This window comes from Chamaea fasciata, unplaced genomic scaffold, assembly GCF_029207755.1.
Source record: "Chamaea fasciata isolate MVZ Bird 193981 ecotype frontalis unplaced genomic scaffold, bChaFas1.0.hap1 SCAF_1, whole genome shotgun sequence".
NCBI lineage: Eukaryota > Metazoa > Chordata > Aves > Passeriformes > Sylviidae > Chamaea > Chamaea fasciata.
This window is the reverse complement of record NW_027094086.1, coordinates 90,723,267-90,749,127: the sequence shown is the minus strand read 5'-3', so window position 1 is coordinate 90,749,127 and position 25,861 is coordinate 90,723,267. Positions and strand designations below refer to the sequence as shown.

General features: G+C 39.7%; 1 protein-coding gene and 1 long non-coding RNA gene across 4 annotated transcripts; one reads left to right on the top strand and one right to left on the bottom strand.

Moving 5' to 3' along the window:
* Positions 1 to 877: 877 nt before the first annotated feature.
* MCUR1 (mitochondrial calcium uniporter regulator 1) lies at positions 878 to 15,972 on the bottom strand. Its single transcript, XM_066188999.1, has 9 exons — positions 15,632 to 15,972; positions 14,533 to 14,643; positions 12,968 to 13,071; positions 10,772 to 10,873; positions 10,016 to 10,057; positions 8,255 to 8,326; positions 4,759 to 4,812; positions 3,471 to 3,585; positions 878 to 2,132 (listed from the first exon to the last, which is right to left on the bottom strand). Exons 1-9 carry the CDS (start codon positions 15,876 to 15,878, stop codon positions 2,077 to 2,079), a joined length of 903 nt encoding a protein of 300 aa, XP_066045096.1. The 5' UTR covers positions 15,879 to 15,972; the 3' UTR covers positions 878 to 2,076.
* Positions 15,973 to 16,233: 261 nt separating this feature from the next.
* On the top strand, positions 16,234 to 19,209 carry LOC136292485 (uncharacterized). 3 transcript variants are annotated; one of them, XR_010721975.1, is made up of 4 exons: positions 16,234 to 16,459; positions 16,731 to 16,796; positions 17,637 to 17,758; positions 18,718 to 19,209. It is a non-coding gene; the product is annotated as an uncharacterized lncRNA (long non-coding RNA). The 3 variants fall into 3 exon arrangements; XR_010722090.1 differs by lacking the exon at positions 16,731 to 16,796; XR_010721936.1 differs by lacking the exon at positions 16,234 to 16,459 and having other exon boundaries at positions 16,563 to 16,796.
* The last annotated feature ends 6,652 nt before the right edge of the window (positions 19,210 to 25,861 follow it).

Genomic DNA, 25,861 nt, shown 5'->3' with positions numbered 1-25,861 from the left:
AGAAACCTGCCCTGCTTCCCTTCCCCACCCCCGTCAAGACAACTATTACTGTCTCTGTCGGTTCTGATGCACACCCTGGAGCCCTGTATACAAGCTGGATTTGACCAAATTCAGTTGCTTGCTATAAATATGCCACTGTTATATTCATGTACCACACAGCTCTGTTTAAAGTTCTCACAGAACATGTGCCACTTCCCCGGAGGGAAAGAAAACAAACCACAATCAAAACAACACACCACCCTTCTTTTTTTCCCCCTCACTACATTTTTACTCATGCAACAACAAGAGACTGTTCACGGGTAGTATTACTCATGACTCGAATCAAGCTGATACAACTTCAGAATACAACGGGGAACCTAATGCACTTCTAAGAGTTTGACAGGGTGCGTTTCAGACGTGGAGTATCTGAAATATTACACCACACTGACATGCCTCACTACAGGGACAAACATTGGCCCAAGGTTGATATTTGCTGAAATATTTTGTTACTCATTTCCAATATTTTGTTTTCAATACCAGCTAGGCACACTCCCAAGAAAACCAAAATCTTCTTCCTTGGATTTCAAAGGAGCACTATGTAAACACTGGCTATCATCCTCTATGATCTCCATGTAGTTACAACACTGCTTGTTGAGGATCAGGGGTGACTGCTCTGACACAGAACTTAAGTGTAAAATAAAGAATCAACACTACTGCTTTAAAATGTTTAGCAATAGGGTAAAAAAAAAGTTTTAAGCCAAAGGAAGCTTTCCTAACAAAGACACAGCAGGCCATCTTTCTCCAAGGGAGTATGCATTGTTTCTGCTTAAAGTGACCCCCAAAACTCCAGGCACATATTCGATTGTAAATGAACTATTTAGAGACTAAAGGAAATGTATTGCTTATACAGAAATCTTTATTCTAAAATTAAAAAAAACCCCAAACCGAACAACAAAAAACCTCAGCAACAAACACCCCTTTAAATTCAAGATCTATGTAAATAAAGGAAAAAGAATTAAAAAGAAAACAATAGTATTTGAAACTAATAAATAATTTTCAAATACAATAAAACATTAAAGATTAATTTTACTGTGTACTTATTCCTTGAAAAGAGACTTTAAATAGAAGTTTTGCTAAATAGTAAATTGTCTTGCAGAGTTTTGATAATTTTTAGAAATCATTACAAAGGTAGTTTACCTGATTCCTGCAAACTCAATGCAGAGATAGATGCAAAACTAAGTCTTGCTCACATCTTGCAGTAATTCAAGAGAACTAGTTAACAGGAATTTACCTAACTTTGCTGATTTAAAAAACCCCAAAACCCCAAACCACATGAAAAACTTCACCAGTTTTCCTGTGCAAGCTCTGCATTTCCAACTTCCAGTTACAGTGGTAAGGTAAGCAATTAGCATATGGAATGAGTATCAGATATTTACATGTAGCAAATACAAGTTAGTCACAAAAATCTCTACAAATACCTTACAAACAAAACTAGCAGCAAACACTGCTATCTTTACACAGGACTCGTTCATGAACACAACTGATTGGGCAGCCATCTGAAAAACAAGCTGATAGCTATGTTACAAAAATAGCCAAACAAATATTTGATCATAGTAACTGTACAAACAAGTGTTAGAGGGAGGGAAGTAAGCATGATTCAGTTAGCACAAACTCTACTTATACAAGAGTGCCTCCAAGCCACAGAACACATAGCTTCAGTTTTACACTAATAATAAATACTTCAGTCCAATACATGCAACTGAGTCTGGCCAGAATTCCACTGGTTTTCTCTACAGCATGCAGGGCCACTCCACTGGCAGGAATGCCAGTCTTTGCCTATACAGGATGCTTGGCAGCAGCAGGTGCCCTGCAGCCCAGAACAGAGGGAAATGGCAGAAGTGCGTCCGTCAGAGGTAAGGTGTGAAGGTGTGTGCACAGTTTGTTTTTAGGCACGTCTTTGGTTACATTCTCAACACAGTCTGCTTTATAAAATAATAAATAAAACAGTCCAGATTTGGTTAAAACCCAGGTAAAGACTAAAAACTCTTTTTTTTTTCAGAAACTCAGGCAAAGAAGTCCCTTTAAATTCGTGTTTTGTTATATCCATAAACGATAAAATCCCAGTGCTACAGTAAGGCACGTAAATACTGAACCTGAAAGAAAATAAAGATGGGGAGGAAAATGGCATTAATATTGACGTTAAATAACATTAAATCAATAGCTTTCAAAACAGCTCTTCAGAAAGCTACGCACACATCTTACTACAATACTAAAAGTTCATCGACTTCCCCACCCCCATGTGAGAGATTAAGTTTTTCATTTACAACAAACCATTTCAAGGTAGGAAGAGTATAAAAATGACAAATAAGAAGGAGAAAAAAAAAAAAAGGAATGCTGGAAAACTATCAAAAAGCTGAAAGAAACCTTTACTTGCTTACCATTCCAAAAAGACCAATATAGAAAGTTACAGATATAAACAAGAAAATAAATAATGGGATTAATAAAACACAGTCAAATATTTAGCCAATGAATGAAAGCTATTCTTAACAAGGCTTATCGGTTTTACATTTTTAAAATTTTTACTTAAATGAAATCAATTTTTTTTTTATTTCAAGACATACACACAAAATATTTTTGCCTTTGTTTGCAACAGGAGAACTTCAAACACAATGCAAATTATTTTAAATTTTTTATTCTTCCATGTAGAGTTCAACTTGTTTTTGAGTAGGAATGGTAGGAAACAGAATTTTCTCTCCTTTTAATAAAGCACCTTTTTATTTTCCATTTTATTGGCTCTCTCTAATTGATATGTCTGAAATACAGTACTATTAGGCTTATGTGATTGTACTTCTGACAAAACCCACTGTGAAAAAATAATCAGAAAATCTAAATCAGAATAATTTTCTACTGCAAACCTCATTTAATAGTACTGCACACTCAGTAGCAAAATGTCAAAATATTAAAGTTACCTAGGGCAATAATGTAGGCACACATATATAGTATTTTCTCCAAGCATTTCTGTAAATATGAAGTTTAAAGAATATGTGGCGTTGAACAGTCAGAAAAACCAAAATGTTCCTTTTTGCACATAGATCTTCATCAGATGGATGAAGAAATTCTAGTAATGCATGCAGCAGGCTGCTTACATAAATTAAGTCAGGCACAGAACTTTTTGATCCTTGTTAACAGGCAGTCTTTAACAGGCACACATATTATTATTATTAACAGTGTAAAGAAGGACAAAAGCCTGAAAAAAGCCCATGCAAAATGAAGTTGTAAATCATAGGAAACTTCTTCTGGGTTAAGTACAGAAATAAAGCTGCTAATCTTGCCTAAGACTATTTCAAGTTGGGTTTTTTTTTGGTGCAGTTTTTTAAAAATTTATTTTTATTTTAATCAGGGCCTCTTTAAATACAGCCAACTGAGAGTTTGCCAAACATTTAACAATGTTTGGCAGTCTCACCATCAGGGACAACCACCAGATTCCTTACCTGCTAAGTATTTAATATTATCAAGTTTGTGCGATTCGAGCATTGTTTTCAGGTCCGCAACTTCTGTGTCTATTTTTCTGTCTGTCTGGGTCAGAGCTCGGTCTTGTTGTGCGTGCTAAAAAGCAAAGCAACAAAATGATGCAATTTGAACACCTCCTAGTTTATTTAGAAATTTAACCCATCCCTTCAAGTTGTATTTTTGTTTTCTCCTTAAATGCATGTTAATTTGCATTCTTACAGAAGTTACAGAATATTCTGAGTTGGAAGGGATCCACAAGGATTGTAAATCCAACTCTGCAGTGAATGACCTGCACAGGGATGGAGTCCACAACCCTGGCATTATTAGCATCATGCTCTTACCAGCTGAGCTAATACAGACCTTATTCAAAGAGAACTAGTTCCTTCTTAGCTGATTATATCCAAGGAATTGAATAATTTGGTGAACTCAGCATGTTTATGTGATTACATGTTCCTTAACAAGTAATTTAGAAACTGGCAGAACTGGATGCCTTCTTATCTCAATCTAACAGCGTAAACATTAACTTCAATCGGTCATTCAGCCCGCTGACTAAAGTCACTGCCTACTGAGAAGACTAAGAACCTCTCCTGACAAAGCCACATTGCAGCAGAGAGATTGATGGATCGTTAAAAAAACTGAGAATTGGTCTACTGTTGAAGAAAAGCATGTCTTTGTCTTGCAATGAGTTTTACCACAAAATCAGCTACAAATTCAGAATTTGATTACGACAGAAGACAGGACTTCTGCTAAAAAAAATATGGGATAGAATTCAGAAGAGACTGAAAAATCCAACTTGTAAACTAAGAACAACAGCTGCTGAGTTGCTGATAGTTTCAAATCAGCACTACTGAAACACTGTGAGTCCATTAATGATTTACTGCTTGATGACTTCCTAGGGAAAATTCCCTAAACTACAGAAAGGAAACAAAGAGAAGTAGTAGTACTTGGTAAAAACCTCCTCTAAAACATGAAGGCAAATCAGTCTAGCAATGAGTTTCTCTCTTAACATGGGGGAAAGAATTAATTTCACACTGTGAGTGGAATTTCATCTAGAGAAAATACTACATGCATGAGGTTTCAAAACAAAGTGACTACTGAACAGCTCATATATACATGCAGAGGGTCTAATAATATATATGAAAGACTTTTTATTCTGTAGACATTTAAGTTGAAGTGCATACGGACATCACCAAGTCCAAAAAGGATACAAGGTCTATAACAGAAGAACAAAAAGATTTGCTGTGTAATAAACAGGTAGTAAGTTCTTACCAATTCCACTATTTCTGTCCTCATTTCAAGTAGTTTTCTTTCATTTTGTGAATACTAGAAGGGGGAAAAAAAAGTTAAACATGATACTGTCCTTAAAGTTTTCTTTCCACTTAAAAGCATGGGTTTTTTTGTTTCCACACATAACCTGGACAAGATTATTGTCTGACAGCACTTGGGAGACAGCACTGTAGGGTACCTGCTGTCCTTTTGAAAAGCACACTTCAGAAATGTGATGCGCAACAAGTTCTCCAGACACTCATCTTCCACACAAACTATATACTAGTAAGCAGCTGGAAGAGAGGCTGGCAGATTTGCATTTCTGAAAAGCAAGGACCTATGACTCTAAACAGTAACTCTAGAACAGCTGACTAATCTATTGAGCATACAAGCACAACCAAGACTGAACCATCTGCTGCCTTCAGAAAGGGGAGAACACTTTTTAAAATCACACCAAACTCAGCTATCAACTAAATGTTTAGCCAGCACTGTATGCACCCACAATTTGAACTGCTCTGACCTCTGTCATTTTATGGTATATTTGTTGAAAACAGAACATTTGTATGGCACATGAAGCCTTTTGTCTGTGGATGATCAGAAGTTGTGGCTTATTTTCAAGTTATGGCTACTTGGGTTCAAGGAAAAGTTAAATCCAAAATAAGGAAGCAAATCTTTAAAGCAGGTTACCTTTCTGACTCATGAACAGGCTTGATTTACCTTGACACCTATAATGGTTCCTGCCCCACTACTGCAGCAATTATTCAAAGGCAACTGATAAAGCACCAGTCTCCAGGGAAGAGTACTAAGTTCTTCAGGCGCCCATCTCAGAATCCTGAGTTAAACAGCAATAGCCTTATCGACTGACATTCCCACGTGGAAAGTCACCTTATTTTTCCTCCACTTAATTTTAACATTAAAATCAGGTTAATTTACACAAATGCCTCAGCACTGAATAACATTCCTTGAAGACCTAGAGCTCTGTTTGGACTTTTGATGGATCTCAAATTGAAGTTAAAAGACAGCAGGCTGCTACAAATGTAGAAAATTACAAAAAGACAAATAACAGTATGTCTACAATTAATAGAGTCACTAAATTCTCCAAAATGAAGACAGAGATAAAAAAAGAAGTCCAGACATTTTATATAAATCTTCATTTTTGAAAGTGTCAAATGGCAGAATATTTATAAAATAATCTAATCAAAATTATGTTTCAGTAGAAATGCAAGGATTAGACCTCATATTGAGGAACTGATCGCTATCAACAGAACTATGAGAATTAAAATAATTTTATGGACTGAAATAGTGCATCTGTTTTACTTTAAATAGATGCAGTTAGCCAAAGACACATCTTCTGAACGATTTATATTCTACCAGCCTCTTTCTGGATGTTTCTTAAAGTTTTGTTTTGTGTTTAGAACTTTCTAGGTTAGACTCAAGGATCTTACTCTTAGGTTTAAGACAGTGAAATTGGTCTTTTACCACAAGCCATCATAATCATAGTGCATTTAAAAAAAAAAAAAAAAAAAAAAAAAAAAAAAAAAAAAAAAAAAAAGAAGAAGAAAGGACAAGGCCAAACCTCCCACTCTGGAATGCAACAGGGAGATTTCCCCTTAAAGTCTATGTTTTTCACAGTGCAGGAAAAATTCAATTTTGACAGATACATCTTGAGATTTTTAACAGCCAGCTTAGAGGCACTGTGATGCACAAACAGATGAATATATACAAGTCTTTGTATTGTACTTCAAGTTTTTAAATCACGTCTGTACACTGAAGACGAAAATCACAACATGAAGAGATGTGCACTAAGCAAGACAGGATTCTCTGAGAAATAAAGTGGAAGAGACTATAAAATTATAAACTTAAAAAAATACAAGATAAACCATTTAGAATTTGAAACATTAAAGACTGTCAACATCAGTGTAGGCAAATTAAGAAATTCTCTTTCAGCAGTTATTCCATGCAAAACTGAAGGATAAGAACATTTTACCTATTGCTTCAAGTTAAAACAATTAAAACTCGGGATATCTCTCTTCTGAAAAGTAACTTAGTAAGAATGCACAGTAACCTTCAATTATCCTTTGGGTTTTTTTCTCAGAAAGCTGGATATTCAGTCCTTAGTCACATTACAATTGAAGTAAATACAACAATGATGCTGTGCCTACTATAGAAAATACCGGATTACATCTTTCCCCCAACTCAGCATATGTGCTACAACCTGCTCCCCATTCAGCTGCCTTTTTCCTCTTCTGTTCACACATTGCAGAGCTGGCAATTAAATGGTGGGGTGGGGGGAGGAAAAAAAAAAGAGCAGTTTCCATAGAAACAATAAAATTATAGTTACACAACAGACTAAAGTTGGTCAACTTTTTTAAGAGAAAGTTGACATGCACAGTTTGCCTTTTCTGGGAGGCAAAATAAAGTTGTGTTCTACACAAAAGACCAAAGTCCACATTCCACATTAACATACAAGAAAACATTGCTGCCTCATTTATCACTGCTGCAGTGGTTTTATATAAGTTTTGTAAGCCCAAATTATTGCAAAGCTTATCATATACACAGTGCCTACATTTCATAGGATTTTTTTTCAAAAACATTAGCATGACATATTAACTATTAAACAAGAAGTCTACCTGCTCAAATGGTACTTTATTCAAGTATCTACCACGGGCTAACAGGCCGTTAGTCATTATACTGAGTCACCAACACAGCTGTTACTTAAACCAATCACTGAAAAACTTCTAGGGGCACACACAGAAGATAAATGATATCTATTGAACAGTTCTTATTGCCTGAATTGAAGATAAGTATTATGCCTTTATGACACACCTGGGAAAAAGGACTGAGAAACAATGATAATTTAGAAAAAGTCATTTAAAGATCCTTCAATTTAGAAGATGCCATTTTATTGAGATCCTAAAAGCTACTAAAAAAAAAATCTATGAGAACAGAACTCTAGAGTCCTATGCATAATGCAAAGACTCGTTAATCTTCTAATTTTACATCTACATTACCTTAATTTAAGACTACATCAATTCAGATCTACCTGGTATGTCAAAGCTCAAAAATGATAGGAACCAGGATAACTTACAAGAAAAAAAAAAAATTACAACTAGTTCCACAGTAGGTATTTTCTGACAAACTAGATACAGGGAAATGAAACATCTTCAGTGATGATTGAACAAAATGTGTAAACACTATTAAGTGTGTAAACAGAGAAAGACATAAAATAGAAAACCCTCTAGGCAACTAGTCAGCCCATTAGATTGAATATCTAATATATTCAAGTGTAATGTGTTAACCCTGATATTAAAACAAGATGAAAACATGTTAAGACATACAGACCCAAATATGGCACCTTGCATACACCAGCATAAGGATGAGTAACTTGGACTAATACCATCTTGAAGCTGAGTGATACTATAGCTTCGTATAAAGATGCTCTTACCCAAATTTGCAGATTACTCAGTGTTGAATTGTTTCTAGAAGTAACCAAACTTACCAGTTCTTTTACTCTGCTCTTCTCCAGATTTAGGTTTAACTTGTTATCTGCACGAACTTTCGTAATTTCATCCTAATGGGAAAAATTATAAAGCAGCAAGGAAGATATTCTGTTTTATCATAAGCAGAAAGAATTAGACAAATACATTGTAACTTTATTTATAGATCTCATTAATATGAGCTTCTCTCCAATTTAAGTATATAATTTTCAGAAGTATTAAGTATTTATGTTCTTCACCTGGGAAGCATGATGTTCCATAGTATGAACTGGATCTCAAAACCAAAAACTAAAAATTACTTTTAACCCTGAGAACAGCACTTAACTGAGAGTACATCCTTCTATAAATGCAGAGAATGTTTTAGATATCCTGCAGCTCTCTCTGATATCTAGAAACCCATGTCTGGCTACACCTGTAAGTTGGACTTCTTCCATGAAGCAATCTTGATGCTCAAAATAACGTTCAGAGCAGTTTCTCACCTTCCAATGCAAAAGAAAATCTGTTTCTAAAGACTACATCTAGGGTTTTCAGAAAAAGCTATAGACGTTTTAAAAGTCAGGAAACATTCAATGCTTTTTTAACCATCTAACTTTTTAAAACTACCATTAAGCTGTACACTTGCATTTGACTTTATCAATAGCTGCGAGTCCTGCTTTTCCTGGTGACAGCTGCCATTTTAATGCAACCTTCTGGCAGGAATTCCAGCCAGCTGACAGTTTGTCATGTGGCAAACTGCTGATCAGATGAATATGTGGGAGAAGCAAAAGATTGCTGATGTTCTGGGAGATTCTATTGCTACAACCAAGTAAGCATTTCTCAAGTAGGCCAGTGCCAACTCATTATATTAGCATTAACAATAATCAGGCTCAATTTCTGTGTTTGAATTTTGAACTTTAATTAATTTATCATTAGTTGCCATTTCACTGGAATACATTATCGTTTAATAAATTAAAAAATAGAAATTTTCCTTGAAGTTTTACATTGTGTCCTTTTGTATGAGCAAGCATATAACATGCCCTTGTGAGAACTGAATTTATGGTTAAAAGTAAAATATAAAGACATCTAGCTTTTAAGAAAAGATGACTCAGATCCTTGATGCTCTACCAGTGGATTACACTAACTCATTTACATGCAACTAAAACCATAAATAAGTTCCAATTTGAAAATTATATGGCAAATGTATTTTAAAACAGAGTAAGCTTTCTACACAGAATCTGTCTTCTTGCAATGGTCATTTGCTCCCAAACAAATGGGACCAAACATAATGGTTCCAAACTTGGTGGCCTTAAAAAGCCATTTAAAGACACTTTTAAATTCTGGACAGTTAACAGGTAAGTCTTCAGAGAAAAAAAGAAACAAAAAACCCACCAAACCAAACAATCAAACTCCCACAATTAGTAAGTTCTCTGATTTTAAGTGTATGCAGCATCTTTAATGTTTAGGCAGCCCTAAATGCAGAACTTCACTCAGCCCTGTGACATGGCAGCTGCTTTCTGCATCTGAATTAAGGACATAAAAGTAACTTCAGTTATATTTTGGTTCAACTCTTATACTAGTCACAGTTTCCTGTCCCCAAAAATGAGGTATGCATGGAAGTGCCATTGCTGCAGCCCACAGTATACTGTCAACAGCAATTTCAGTATCACATGTATCATAACAATTAAACACAGCTTAGAAAATAAAGTTCTGAAAGTAACACTTCTTATTTTTTACAGCTAATTAGACAGGTGTTAATTTTTAATTATATTGGTACACTATCTTACCGTGACTTGCTTCTTTATCTGTTGGAGCTCAAGTTTAATTTTCTGTGAGAGTATGAAAAAAAATTTAGACTTTATTACTGTATATAAAGCCACACAATCTAGAAATCTACCGAATTTTCATGATCAGTAACAGTGACTATAACTCATAATATGAAAAGGCAGGCAAACCAAGCACTATTCTGTGCCCCCAGTATGTGCATAGATGAATACACATGCCTGTTTACTCAGTACTGTGGCCTTCCAAACAACAGCACAAGGCAGAAACCAGCAGTGTCCCACTGGCAGCCGTCCTCACACAGCCCAGGAGACCTCTGGCTGCTTTTGCCATAAGTGCTCATCACTGACTCATGGTCCACCTGGTGTCCACCAGGTCTTCCCTGCCAAGCTGCTTTCCATTTGGCCACCCTCAGCCTGTCCTGGTGCCTGAAGGTATTCCCCAGGGGCATGACTGGGCATTTCCATTTGTTCAACTTCATGTGATTCCTGTCATCCCATTTTCCCAGCTTGCTGATGTCTCCATGAATGGCAGCACAACTGCCTGGTGCATCAGCTGCTGCTCCCAGCTTTGGAACACCTGCAGACTTGCTGAAGGTGCCCTCTGCTCCGCTCCATCACCAAGGCCACTAATGAAGGTGACAAACCATCCCAGCACCAGCCAGCCGTCTCCTTGGGTACAAGATGCTCTACATCATTAAATATTAAAAAAAAAAAAAAGGCAGGTTCTAGAGTAGCAGTTTCCAAGACAGTAATTTTTACCTCATTTTCTGAACGAAGTGCTGAAAATTCACTTTTTTCCAAAATAATCATGTCCTTTTTCACACCACCAATATGGGACATTACTTGCTGAAGTGCAATTTCCTTTAAAAGAAGGAAGAAGAACCTCAGAACATATCACAACTACAATGCTTTTCCTCATCTGTGCCTACAAATATGAAAGACTATTTTGCTACCCTGAAATTTTTAATTCAGCAATTTCAGGTTGATTATCCAAGTTTCAGAAAGCAGGATAGAGTGATAGTGACAAAAGAAGCAAGTTAGGCTCAAACGTTGGTAATGCTTGACAAAACTGGCAGTGCTAACACAGAACAGAATAATTCAATTATTAGCCTAGGAAACACTTGCTTCCAAGTCATCAAATTCTTAAGCCAGCAAAGGCATTAGGGAGAGCTGTCTCTGAGACAAATGAGGAAAGCTGGGTTTCAGACCAAAGTGCCTCAATGCAACCATACTCTTCTGTAATTACCTCTTTTGCCCTTCCTTGCAAGGAAGCCTCTGCCTCGCTGCTCAGAATCACCCCTGATGCTTTGAATTGCTCTTCTCAGTCCATTACACTGAACTGACAGAAGACAAAAAAGAATCCCTTGCAACTTTCAAGAAGGGAAAGGTCTGTAGACAATGTTCTAGATCCTACACTACCCACACATGCAAATAGGAACTGCCTTCTCTACTAAAGATTTTCCTCTAATAAGCAGTCCCTTGCTTTTGGTTCTGGACTAAGACTCCTACCAATCTGACACAGCACTCTAAGTTCAGTTTTGTCACAATTCTACCTCTCAGCATTTTATTTCTAAGTAGCATCTAAAGATGCCTCTCCAGGCTACCTGACCACAAGACTGAAAAAAAAGTGTTTTGGACATATTACAAAAAGAGTACTGCATGGACACCCCTTTTCTTACTCCTCAGTGTCTCCAGATTGTTCTTGTTCTCTCTTCTCCTCAGTGGACTCAGCAGAGACCAGAATCTTCCATATTCTTTCTCTTCTTCATGCATATACATACACACGCACACACGTAAACATGTTTTTCCCTAAGATTTTATCAACCAAGGTAATACTTTGATCATAGCTCATCCACAACATTCTAAATTTTTCTTCCAATTTTTTGTTCTCTTTCTGCAAAAGCTCTTGTGCAATCAAAGACCACAAAGAAATACAAATTTATCATGTGGCCCAGTGTCGATGGCACACACATTTCCTGAGCTGCCCTACAAACCTACACATTGCATCTTAATGGCAGAAAGTCACTCGAGGGTCAAATCTTAAGAGTCTCAGAAAACATCTACCATCAGTAGCAACATTAAATTCAACACAAAACAACTTTCATTCAAAAAACCTAGACAGAGAAGGAAGCTGAGACTGCTTGTTGTAAAATGCAACTAACCGTGGGAGAAAAGGACCCTTTAACATGGCATTCCCTGAGTGACTGTGAAACAAATTCAGCACAAGAGGAGGGTTGTAGGTTTGCCTACAATCTAAAACTAAGGAAGATTGGCTTGAAACCCTCCTAGATGGAAAGTGCAACAAAATCCACTTTTGCAGTATCCCACTTTTTAATGAGACACCCTTCTGCCAAGACTACAGTGGCAGCAGCTCCTGTTTTCTCAGTCTCAAAGCAGCAGTCTTGTTACTATGTAACAAGTCTTCCTGCAGGGAAGGCGACCTGGAGCTCCGAACCCCAGGCTCACATACCAGCCAGAGGTTGCATTTCAACTCGATTCTAATACAACAGAAATGTCACTGTGAGACATGGAGATAAATAAAAAAGTACCACAAAACAGGGTGGTAAATAACTGAGGGGATCTGTACTTCCTTGTTACAAGTCTACAAAAGAATACATGTAGAAATTCAAATCCATGCATTGAATACCTCTTATCCTCCTCTAAGTCTTCTTGGTAACTCTGTGTCATGTTACTCTAAGGTTGAAACTAAAAAACTATTTGTGGTTTGCACACCAATCCACAGAACTAAAATCTCAAGGTCCATCCCAACACTTTAGTAACCATCTGATGAACTCAAGACAAAATGAACCGGTCAATAGGTATAGAGGAATGTTTGCTCTTCACCTTCAAACTTTTAAAATGCAGTGTCTAACAGTAATAAACAGCAAACATATTTCATTAACAGGCATACAAGGCTTTAATTTACTTTAACCTCACCATTGCTTCTGATCTAACCTGCTGTACTTTGGTGACCATGTCCTTGTAAATCATATCCAGGTTGGTGTTCATGATTTTCACTAATGCAGATACAATGACCTCAGACTGCTGAGTAGTGAATCCTAAGTGAAACAAGAAGCGACATTCAGAGAGAGATCCAAACCTGCACAGTTCACAGAAATGCCACTTGCCAATACTCAGCACCAAATTACAACAAATGTCAGTTATGAAAGATAATACAACATAGACCTCTTGATCCAGCACTAACAAAGGAACACAGTCAGTATCTGCAAGTTTCCCCACCCCAAAACTCTGTCTGTGACACAGCATGACTGCTTCCATAGTACAGCACTATTATACTATCAACAGGATAAACTGGGAGTTTTCCAGTTATTGTGGCATGTCACCTCTCACATGTGGTTACTTCCATGAGCAAGCAAGAATTCTGACTCTGAAAAGCAGATACTTCATTACACTATAAATTATAAATTATTATACTTCAGTGCCACTGAAGATATACAAAACTCAACAACTAAAAAACCCCAACTGTCCTGATTTTAGGTCTACCAGCTTCTGAGCATGTATTAGAAACTTTTTGAACTGAATATGTTGGAAACTATAGTAAAACACTGTCCCTAAAAATACCTTCATCTTTTCCACCCTCAAAATGTAGGAGTAAAAATGTCACGAACAAGAGTTAATCATTATAAAAAGAAAGTTGCAAGAACGTGACTATTTCAAACCAACCAGCAGCTCAGCATAGTTTTAAGCACAGCTGAGAGCAAGTCACTTTCAGTAGCTGAGCTGATATAAAAGTTTACTACCACTAAAAGGCTCCCTCTCCCCTTATCTCTCCTCCTGACATTCTGACCTGTGCTCACTCAACTGATCCAGCAGCACATCAAACTAGTGTCTCTGAATACCAAATAAGAAAAAGAGCTGGAGAGTTTCCTGAGAAGTTCCTGGTACAGGGAAAAGGAAGAAATCACCTGGCAGGGGAAGAGGACTTGGACCTCTCCATTTTAGGAATGGAGAGCTGTTACAAGTCACTTCAGCTGTACTGAGCTTCACCTTAGGGTACCTCTCCCACCTCAACATTGAATCCAAAATAATCTATTCCCTTTTCTATATTTTAGCATAATACTATTTTATAGAGTATTCTATGCTCTACCCTAAAAGCTGCACTGTACAAAGTAATCCATATTCCATCCAGTTGTAACACACTGGTGCATACTCAAGGTGTAATATACTAAATATGAAGGAATCCAATTAATACATTTAAACCACTGCCTTGAAAACCCTGGAGTCTTTTGCTCTCCAATCTTAAAATTCCTTTTTTTCTCAGCATTTTTAACTACCAATAGGGTAAAAATTATTCCAAACAAAATTATATAAGCTCACTGTTTCCTTTCTGAAGCTGAAGAAAACCCTCTGTGTCCCTGCCTACTATATAGATAAGCCCCCCAAAAATCCATAAAAATCAAGGTGCAACACTGCCTGTCAAGGAAAAGTAACAAACTTTGTAAACTAAAAAAACACTTATAAAAGCCATTAAAAATTGCTACTTGTTTCAAACAAATTACCATTTTCTTCCAAGAGGCATACCAGCGCATGAGTGTCAAAATAAAGCCTAGTATTTCCCGCTAAGGAAATATTCTCTTTGCTCTGTAAAGATGACACAGAGATGCTTACATCTGGAAAAAAAATAAAAACAAAACCAAAGTTATTTCTTAACATGTTTGCTTTCCAGGAGTTTCCTTACTACGCGGAATGTTTTTCACTTATGATAAAATAGTTTGTGATGAGATTACCACAGCTTGCTTGGAAGTGAAAAGACATCTGATCAATAAGTTCTGCGTGCAAGAGCTGGAAAACAGGACACTATGCTACTGCTGCCTTTATGAGATGCTCTCCAGGAATACAATGTTCTGGGGAAAATCCCTCCAATTGACAGGGTCCTACATCTGCTCCTTTCCCAGAATCACCTCAGCAGGTGGGACCTGTGCAAAGCTGGAGGGCTAAATCCATACACTCTTTGTTAAAGAAGTGAACTTTCATCTTTTGCCATTTAGAGAAAAGGAATCACTCACAATTTGCCATTTACTGTTTTTGCAGAAAACACTTTCAACGCTGAAAGCCAGTCTAAGACACTGCATTGTTTCCACTGGGATGCGTAGTGTATAAACTACCCTGACAGAATGAAGGCGAGTTGGGGCATGAGGTGAAGCGCAAAGAGGCAGAATCTGCGAATCAATTAGGTTGGAAGAGACCTTTGCGATCATCGAGTCCAACCTTTGACCGAACATCACGCCGTGAAGCAGACCATGGCCACGTCCTTAAACACCCCTAGGGACGGTGACTCCACCACCGCCCTGGGCGGCCCAGTCCATAGTACAGCCACCTTTTCTGTGAAGAAATTCTTCCTAATGTCCAACCTAAACCTCTCCCGGCACAGCTTGAGGCTACGTCCTCTCATCCTGTCGCTGGTTGTCTCGGTGAAGGGGCCGACCTGCACTTTACTACACGCTCGTTTCGAGCAGTTCTAGAGAACCTCCTTTTCTCCAGGCTCAACACCCCCAGCTCCCTCAGCTGCTCCGCACGGGACGGGCGCTGCAGACCCTTCCCCATCCCGGGTGCCCGAACTCTCCGTGCACTCAAGACACGCCACGCCCACGGGCTCACCCCGCTCCCCGCGCTCTCTCCGCCGGCTCCCTCCGCCGCTCCCGCCGCCCCTTCCCCACACGGCGCCGCCGCCGGGGCCCGGCTGCGCTGCGGGCGGGCACCGCCAGTCGCCGAGGCAGCGGCGCCCGGGGGACGCGGGCGCGCGGCCGTCACGTGAGGCGCCGTCCGAGCCGCGCGGCCGCGGCCGCAGCAGCAGCAGCAGCAACGCGCGCCCCCCGCCGCTCACGGCCGCCTGGGCCCCGGCCATGGCCGCGCCACCCGGTCCCGACGGCGGAATAGGGAAGGGGAAGGAGGGAAACCGCTGCTGCCGCTGCTGCCGTCGCCACTACTGCGCTGCCATCACCGAGCGCACGCCGCCCCGGCGGCTCACTTCCGCCACCGGCGCTATCCCGCTTCCGCCTCCGGGACGCAGCCAAACACGGCAGGTGACGCCGCCAGCGACGGCGATTGATTCTACGGCTCACGGAGCGGCTGCGGCGAGAAGAGCGGCGCAGGCGGGCCGGGTTTCGGCGGGGCGGTGCTTGCGAGGGGTGGTGCGGGCTCCACGCGGCGGAGACGGACACTCCCCCGGTCATAGGACCATAAAATCGTGGGATCGTCAAGGCTGGGAGAGACTTTTGAGGTCATCTAGTCCTACCGTCAGTGCAGCACCGTCGCTGTAACCACTAAACCAGACAATTTCAGACAGAGCTTGTCGCTCTGCAGGGGGACTCAGATTTCGAGGCTTGAACTTATTAACCGAGTAATGCCCGGGATTGAGCAACTTGGTGGATCTGGAGCCTTAACCACTGAACAGGTGGCATAGGTGCCCCCGCTAGACTGGGTCAGGTGTGCTCTTGGTTTGGTTCTGCCAAAAATACGAGTTTCTGGGGAATATAGGAAAACAGGGTTTTATCTTTATGTGCTGTTGTGAAGACACATTACTTAATATTTGTAGGAAATTATAAGGACAAGTTAACCAACTTAGATGGTTAACTTAGTTAACCATCCCACTGCCATTTTCTTCAGGCAGCACTTATTTCAGAGCAAGTTGATATTTTTTCTGTTAGATACAAATTCACAGGAAAAAGCATGCAGCACCTTTTCTTCTTCCTACTAGAATCAATAATTACAGCAAATCAGCACGAAGATGGCAGCATTCAGGTGTATCTGTGTAAGTGCAAAGGTAGGTGACCCACCGCGGCACATGGCAGTGTCGCAGCAGCACAGCAGTGTCACTGCGGCTGAGGCTGTGCAAACACAAGGCCAGCAGGGCTTTAGCAGCATCTCCCTCCAGCTGCTGTGGTGATAAAGCAGAACAGTAGAAGCCCTTGGTGTTTTTACAAAATAAACTATAAATATTACTTCTGTGGATCAGAGAGATATCATTATAATTGCAGATTGTATGAACAGCCATTTCTTAAACCACTTGCGCTGTTGATGGTCAGGGACATCAGCGGGCTGACTCGCACAGCCATGTTTGTTTTCATTGTAAGTTAAAGCAGAAATATGCCTAATAAGTTCACTGCATCTGCTTGACTGTTCCATGCACACTGCCTGGCAGTAGCACAGCACTAATTGCTGACATTTGTGAGTCTGCAGGCAGTTGTCTTTTCATTCAATGGATGATTCAGAAACTGGTGCAGTGTATTTTCCTTGATACTTTCTTCAATGATCCCTTTCAAAGCCCTGCGCTTGTTATGGCAATTGAAAGGCAGAACTATGACTATTGAGGCATATTCTTTTATATCATCTGCCAGTTTGCATTTTGCAGTTGTTTTTTGTGCCTAGACATGATGGCAGATAATGGTGCAAGAAGTGCTGTACAGATGGAGGCTCTGACTGCAACTAGAGCCAGCCCATTCAGGATCTGATGCACTCACACATGCTGGGCTATCACACAGTGCCCGTTTTCATCTTCTCTGGTGAAAGCAAAGTCACTATCACATGCTACAGAGATCTTCTAGGGCAGATGACTTTCTTTGTGTTAGAGACCAACTTTTTTTTTTTTTTTTTCATTTTCCAGTGTCATGTCACCAAGTTGAGGGAGGTGATTCTTTCCCTCTACTCAGCTCTTGTGGAACCCCACCTGCAGTAGTACATCCAGCTCAGGGGTCCCCAATGGATGAAGGACATGGACATGCCAGAGTGAGTTCAGAATAAGGTCGTGAACATGATCAGGGGGCTGGAGAACCTCTTCTACAGGAGAACAGGCTGAAAGAATTGGGATTGTTCACCCTGAAGAAGAGAGGGCTCCAGGGAGAGCTTGTAGCACCTTCCAGTACCACAAGAATGATAGGGAGACTAATTACAAGGGCATGTAGTGGCAGGTCAGAGGGGAATGACTTTAATCTTGAAAGAGAGTTGGTTTATACTAGATATTGGTAAAAAAATTCCTTACTGTGAGGGGGATGAAGCAGTGGGATAGGTTGCCCAGAGTGGCCATGGATGCCCCATCCCTGGCAGTGCTTGAGGCCAGGTTGGGTGGAGTTTTGAGCAACCTGGTCTAATGGAAGATGTTAAGGCCTATGGCAGGGGGGCTGGAACCAGATGCTCTTTAAGGTGCCTTCCAACCTTCCATGATTCTATGATCTTCCACAGCCTATTTTTTACCATTTTCTCCATGTTAAAGATTGTTGTGTACTACCAGCAGGTAGATTCCCTGAGTTCTGGAGGCACCTTCAGTAGGCTACAGTAACTTCAGAGTTATCAGTTTTGATAACTGAGCATTGGAGACTAATTTCTGTATGAAAAGGCAGAAACAGTGCAGTTGCAAGCCAGGAGAGTCAACAGGACAAAAAACTTTCTACTATTTCATGATTCTGAGTTCCTTAATGCTTGGCTTTAATCTATCTGTTACTCCTTGAAAGCTGATAGAGCCTGCTTAAAGAGTATAAATGAAGCAAATGCTTCATGTCCTGAAAACTTCATCCCTGCAGGCACACAACATTCACTGATCTATGGAGTTACAACCCCCTTGGTTGTAAAAGTGAGATCTGCAGAGCAAGAACAAGTGGTGAATGACCTTAGAAATTAGGGTAACAGAAATGGCAAAGTAATGCAAAGTGCAAAATAAGGACTAATTACAACATTTTCTGTACTTCTAGGTGAAAACTGAGGGAGGCCAAAGTGAGCTCTGGGACATATTAGTTAACCGACCAATGTGCAATGGCTGCAAAGAAAGCAAATCTAACCCCAAGGTGTATCAAGTAGGATATTTTCAGTGATTCACATGGAAAGTTTCACTGAACCTTGAGTATAATATAATTTCAAGTATGAAATACATTTCTGGTCACTTCAGTACAGTAAAGATGAATCCAATTGAAACTGAGATGCTTGTGTAAACAGGATAATTAAGGGGAGTGAAGCATCCTTTCAGTCACAGGTGATTAAAAAGAAACTGGCTTGTTTAACTAAGAAAAAACAAAGCTTGAGAGGGGTTCTTGTTTTCATCTGTAAGCAAAATGGAAGAGTAAAAATAATAATAAAAAAAGAACTACGGTTTTTGTGAAAGAACATTACTGGTAAAAGAACATTTGGTGTAAAGGGGCTGTAAATAAATGTAGATTGGAAATTAAAAGTTTTTTTGCTCAACAGTTTAGCTCGTGAAAAGTTTTTCCACAGGAATCAGGCGGGATCAAAAACTGAAATCAGTTCTTAGGTGGGTGTGGTTCGCTTGTGAAAGGGATTTTACACTACAGTTCCCTATAATAGCAAGGGACTGGTTCCTGTGCCCTTGTGTTAATTCTCTGCTGTTGAGGTTCTTCACTTTGCACCTCAAGCATCTGGGACTAGCCACTGTCAGAGACGGACTAATGAACTAAAGGTCCCACAAGTGCAATCCAAAATAGCATTAACTAGTACTGTTACTTACTTAAAATATTTGACCTCAGTAATTGTATAGAGTTCAGGGGGATTAACAGCTGTCAGGGGTTATGAATGCCCCAAACCGTTCTTAATTCTTAGTGGAAAAAGCTAAAAACCTCCCAGTATGTAAAAGAATGAGAGTCACCAATGCATGAATGCTTTCCCACTTTGAATGGATGAAAAGGGATGTAGCAGCTTTTGCATGAATATAAAAAGATAAGGTGCATTTCAAGTAATTTCAGTGCTGTTATGTCAGGGATGAGCGTACTCCAGTGATTTTAAAGTGAAGGCATTACCCAAAACACCGAAGGCAGAAAATAAAAAGATACCGTTGTTTTCCTTATCTATAGGAGATAATAATTTTATGTGTTCAAAATCTTCTCCAATTCTTTTCAGGGGGATGCATAGATGAAGTCCTTCCTCTGTTATTTTGTTTTCTTTTTAGGGGACAAATCAGTGATGGGTATGAGATTTCTTCCGTTATACTTGTTTATGCATGCCAACAGGTATAGATGGCTTGACAGGAAGAAAGGATCGCTGAGGAATGAAGCCAAAATGATGGTACCCATAGGTGGCAGCAGTAACTGCTGCTGGTGCTGCCTGTCAGTGCCGCTCCAATTCAGCCTTGGGACCCAGACGAGGTTTAAACCAATTGACCTGTTCCTCTGAGTCGCTAAACAGCTATTCCAGAGATCTTAAAATGGGGTCATGCACTGAACTCCTTGCAGAAACCACCAGCAGAGTGCATCTCCCTGGAAGCTGGTTCAATTACCAGAAATAACCCTGCTGTGATTTCTTGAAGGAAGGAGGTAAAATATTTATTCAAGCGCTATGGTTGACAGCAGTAAGAAATAGCATTTGTATTAGAATATTAAATCCTGCGATCTTCTCATCGGATGTGTTTTTCCTATAGAATGAACAGATAAATAACATCTGTGTTTAGAGCTATCAAAACTGAGTGCCATTACAATTTCATATTTGGACCAATATTCCTTCCTGCTAACCCAAGAATTACCTTATATACAAAATACTTATGTATTCACCACCTTTGACTGAATAAAGGCAGGAGGAATTGTTGTCATGATATAGAGGGGCAGCAGCAGCTGCTTTTGACTGCTGTAAGCAGGAAGACAGAAGACAGGGAGGAGATTATCCATAGGAGTTTCTTCTTTTTTTTATCTTTGCATGCTGGGAATCATATAAGTTGCAAATAAGAATTTCATGTCCCCACAACCCTGGTCTTACTTCTTTCCTAAAGGAATCCTGCAGTGGGATTTCCAGGCAGGACTTTCTGTGCTGCATTTTAATTGCTCCTCAGAGATCTGGTTCATACTGGCAGAAGATTTGGAAAAAAATATAATTTGCAGGCAAGTGAAAAGGGAAGGAGTAGATTGGAATTTGGGGCTCATCTCTACTGGTGGAACCTTTCTTTCCTCTTTAGGGATTATTGTGCATTGGCTTTTTAACTTTCTGGAAATGCATCTATTATTTACAGTTTTTCCCAGTTATCTCAGGCAGGGCAGTGCAAATATACAAGACAAAGTCAGCAGCCTATGTGTGCTTTTTAAGAAGGACATGATATGCTGTGAAGAGAATTAGGATTAGGAGCTGTGTGATGGTGTGTGCAAGGATGCATGAGCAATCTGGGTGTATTGCCAGCAGTTTTAGAGTTTTACCACTGTCATATGAGGACAGTAATACTGTAGTGGCCTCTGGTGTAGCAGGCCTTGTGTGCAGTGCAGAAAGTGTGGGTTTGAGGGAAGATTTTAAGGAGGAGGCAGAGAAAAGGTTTTGTGGAGTAGTCCAGAGGTGTTTTCCAGGTGTAAACATGCAAAGGAAAGGTTACTATAGTTAGTAGTAGGTAAAAAATGTCTCTAGAGGGGACAGACATGAACTTAAAGTGGTGAAAAGAGGACAGAAGAGATGAGCATAAAGGTTTGAAAAACAGGCTGGGAATATGTTGAGAATATACAACAGACCCAGAGCTGAAGCTGTGCTGACTCTGTGTGATGCAGCAGGGAGAGCAATGGGGAAAGACACTAAAGGGGGCCGTAGGAATCTGAATATAGGCCAAGGAACTGATAGTAGCACTGACACTTTGTACTGGGCTGAGGGGCTAAAATGGATGTCAAGCAAGATTTGGGTTGTCATGTAAAGAAAGAAAGAGGCAGATGTAGGGAAGGGAAATGGAGGTGGAAAGTGGAATGCCAGAAGTTGCTGTTCATTATCCTGTGAGACAGTTAAGCAGTGAATCAATTATGATACCAAGCAATTGTGTAGATAATGAGTTAAGCAATGAGGCAGTTATAAAGCAAATCTTTTCTGTTATTAAATAAAAATGGGGAGAATCAACAGCAATATGAATCAATTATGCGGAGAACTATTACCAAAGTCAGTCGGTTAAGTAGAGAAACAGTTATACAGCAAGAGAATTAATACATTAATTATCAAGTGGGACCATAATGCTGAGAATTAATTATGCAGAATCTTCCTTTGTGATAAGCGGCATGTCTGAGGCAGCTTCATGCACAGAAAAAAAATGCAAAACAAAACCATTAAAACAAGTGCAAAACTAATGAAGACACAAGTCCTGCACCAGTTGTCAGACCCTTTTTGACAACCTCTCATCCATCTCTTTGGGCTAGACTAACCTGTGTTGCAGTAGGTGCTGAAGCCATTGAAGAAGCAGAGCAGAGGAAGCCTGTGTCTCTACCAAGCCTTCCTTCACTGGGAACATGGACCTGAGATAAAGGAAGTTCAGAGACAACTCTGTGGCTCTGAGAGGTGGGATGTAGAAGGACCTCATGGTGTCTGGAGTTGTCTAAGCAGCACAGAGAGGCTCAGGGTTGTTCATGGCCCCTTGATTACTCAGGGTCAAACTCTGTACTTTCTACCAAAGAGACTGAAGGCTGGATTCTCCTCTGCCTTACGTTGGTTTCCACCTCTAAAAAGTAGCAGTCAACCATCAGCAGAGAAATGTTTCCATTTTGTCAGTTGTCTCTACAGTTACAGCTGGATGAAAAACAACTGACTTTTTGGATACTACACTCCCTGATAGTGTCAAGTGTAAGGATTCTGCTTCAAGTGACATCTGTCTTACTTTAAACAGACAAAAATGCAAGGCAGACCCCAAGGTGGTGGAAAACAAATTTCCAAGTCTTCATTCCTGTGGTATCAATGAAATATACTGACTTATACAGAGGACACAATATGCTGTATCATTTTTTCTTTAAAAATAGAAAGAAAAAAAAAAGCTAAATAAGCTAAACCCCAAAAACCCTGCAAGAGAGAAAGGAATCTGTAACATCTTTAAGGAAACAACATGTTTTACCAGTTAAACACTCAGTCCCTTTACCTAGTCAACACTTCCCTCTAATCCTGTGATTTATTGGCTTGCTTCTGGATCCATCTGAGAAGAAATTCTGAACTAGATTCTTCCAACTATTATCTATTCCAACTCTAGTTGGATTCTTAAGATGGCTGGAAAAAAGCCACTCTTGCTGCTCCCGTTCCCCTGCCCCACCAAGGTTAAGTTTGCTATATTTCTCACTACAGCTCAGAAGAACAATAGTGAAGAAGTCTGTCTGCCTATAGCCTCCTCTTTGGTCAATGCTGCAATGCAAACACAAAATATTTGTGTCTAAAACATGTTTTTCACACAAGTCAAGATATAGGTTCAATTGAAGCAATTACTGTTTTTTACCAACAAGGTTAATGTCATATTTGTTGATTAGAGAGATAAAGTTATATGTTCTGATGATAATAATCTAAACAGAGTAATAGCTATTCATATGTTTTTAGTGAAAGTGTTGTGAAACCAGTAACATAAGTGTCTTAATGCATTAGACAATACTGTTAAAAAGCATAATAAATAAATAAGCAAAATAGAAAAATATGACATGGAAGTAAGTTTAAAGGAAAATGGGATCTTCTGGAGCTGAAGCAGGCTGTTGTGGTTGGATACAATGCCACCATACTTCTGGTCAGCTATGTTAACAATGCTATAAACTCCTGTTCTCATTTGAAATAGAGAATGTTAGCTTCAGCTCTTGGTAGTTGCTCTTGTCTGTTGCTTTCTGTCACAATTTTGGTGCAGCACATCAGAATCAAATCTGGCACATGCAATCAGTTTTAATTACACAGGATTATCTCTAAGGTGATGTGACAAGATCTTTATGCTGAGGGTCAGGGCTGCTGAAGTTAGCTAGCGCTGCTTTTATAAGCACCCAGCCATGCAACTAGGCATTATGCAGGTACAGTATACACATGAATAGAAAATATTTTCTGTGTGGAAAATATGCAGAAATTATTAAGGCAAGAGATGCAATTTCAGCTGCATTAGTCTCCTGCTTGCACAGTTTCTTTATTTTGGAAGATTGTGCTGGGGCAAAGCTGCCAGTTAAAACTAAACATTTCCTCTTTTTTTTTTTCCCCCTTTAAGGTATGAGAACTGGAATCAATATTAATCAGTTATTCACACAGATGCTTTTCATTGGTCTTTGCATCTACATATATAATTTTCATCGGGCATCTAGGGTTTTTTTTAAGGTTCCTGCAGACTTCTCCACATTTTCATTTCAGCTAGAAACTCATTTTAGGGAGCAGGGCATATCTGTGGCATGCTCTGTTCAAAATGGCACAAACTGGGTGTTTGCTTTCAAAACAGGCGTTCAACACCGTTAATTTGTTTCTTTCACTGCTGCTTTCTTTCCAGATACCTCTATCCTAGAATTATTTTCTATTAGAACTGTGGAGTTTGTTTGGCTGAATTTAATTTCATGTTATTGGTTTAATGCTATGTTAGTGTTAAACCTTCTTTCTTTCTTATCCCCAACGATGTTTAAAGATCCTGTCCTGGGTTGAAGTATATTCTATCACCATCTTCATGAACTGTTGAAACCAGGTGAGGCAGTGCTCCCTGCCTCCCGCGCTCTGGATTATCTTCTGTTAATGGGCCCATTAGCACCTTGCCACATGATTCACAGAAAATTCCCTCCTGGACCATCTCCTGTTAATGGGCCCATCAGGCCTTATCACATGACTCACCATCCCATTGTGAGATGCTCTGCCCAGAGGGAGGAACCAAGCATTCCAGCCTGGATATAAGCTGAGACTCTGAACACCAGAGCAGCGCTTACCTACTGGACTCCCAGAGGACAAGAGCTACTGCTAGATCTTCAGACCCATTATTTCTACAAGATCACCGCTTCAACAGAACCACTCTGCTTGGACTGCTACCACCATAGGGTGTCAGGTTGTATTCTGTGTTTTCAGTGTTCTTGTACTACTGCATTTATTTATTTATTTTATTTTTTCCCCCTATAAAATTATAATTCTGACCTACATTCTCCCACTTGTTTGATTTCAAACTAATACAGATCCTTAAAACTAAAAATTATGTATACGCCTCAAGACGAAGATGCAGAAGTCCTAAATGTCTGCCACCATAGCGGTGTCTGACATTGTAGGTATCACTGTTGTTTGGCAACACTGATCAGTGTTCAAAGAGTTTTAAAGCTGTGGATAGAGGGAGGAAATTTTGTCAACATGAATCAGAAGAAAAACTCATAATGTTGTTTACTAAAACACAGAAAAAGGGGAATAAACAACCTCGTTTCCTTTCACGTAACTCCAGAGTGGGTTTTTTCACCCCTTGGCAGCAAGCAATACCTTTGGCTGTAGTTCAAGTTTAGGAAATTGCTTCCCTTAACTCTGACCTGCCTCCTGGCATCCTCCAGTATTTGCAGATGTCCTTAGTACATCTAGACTAGAGGCTGGCTCTGGACCCAAGGCTTTGCGGTTGATAATTATTAATATATTGCAAGATACTGTCAAATGTACTCTCATGTTGGATACAAATTATTCTTTTTGCCTCCATGGAAAAGTGCAAACTCTGTAGTCCAGAGATGAAGTGTTCCGCTTTTGTGTAATATTCCGTAGAAACTGTAGATTGAGCTGGTTGTGGAAGCATTTTCTGGACAGCTGCAATGTTTCAATTCAGAAAACTTTAGCTTCTAGGCAGATGCCTGTTCACTGACACTGAAGACCTATAAAAACATGGCCAAACCAATGTCCTTGAGGACATGAAATCAAACTCCTTTTGAGCCTGGAAGCATTATTTGTTTAGGAATGACCAGTGACTCTACAAACTCTGAGGAACGCCAGTGAGGTCCATGAGGTACTTTCTGAAGTGTCAGGTGCTTTTGCAGGAATGTCTCCTCTGAACCCTCACTAAGTCTGTGTGAGGACCAAGGAATTGGAAAATTCCTTGGGGAATTCCACCCGAGGAATGGTGCGTAGGCAAGACAGATGCAAGCATTAGTTACTTCAAATACCCTAGATGTTATCTAATGCTTTGTTTCTTCTAATCATGACTTAAATATG

What these genes read in the sequence shown, in the direction of transcription:
- MCUR1 (XM_066188999.1), bottom strand. Translation starts at nt 15,878, where the DNA reads ATGGCCGGGGCCCAGGCGGCCGTGAGCGGCGGGGGGCGCGCGTTGCTG. An exon ending in TGGTCACCAAAGTACAGCAG is followed by an intron (nt 10,874 to 12,967) that starts GTTAGATCAGAA and finishes CTTCTTTTAAAG; the next exon opens with GAAATTGCACTTCAGCAAGT. An exon ending in AGATAAAGAAGCAAGTCACG is followed by an intron (nt 8,327 to 10,015) that starts GTAAGATAGTGT and finishes TTTTCCCATTAG; the next exon opens with GATGAAATTACGAAAGTTCG.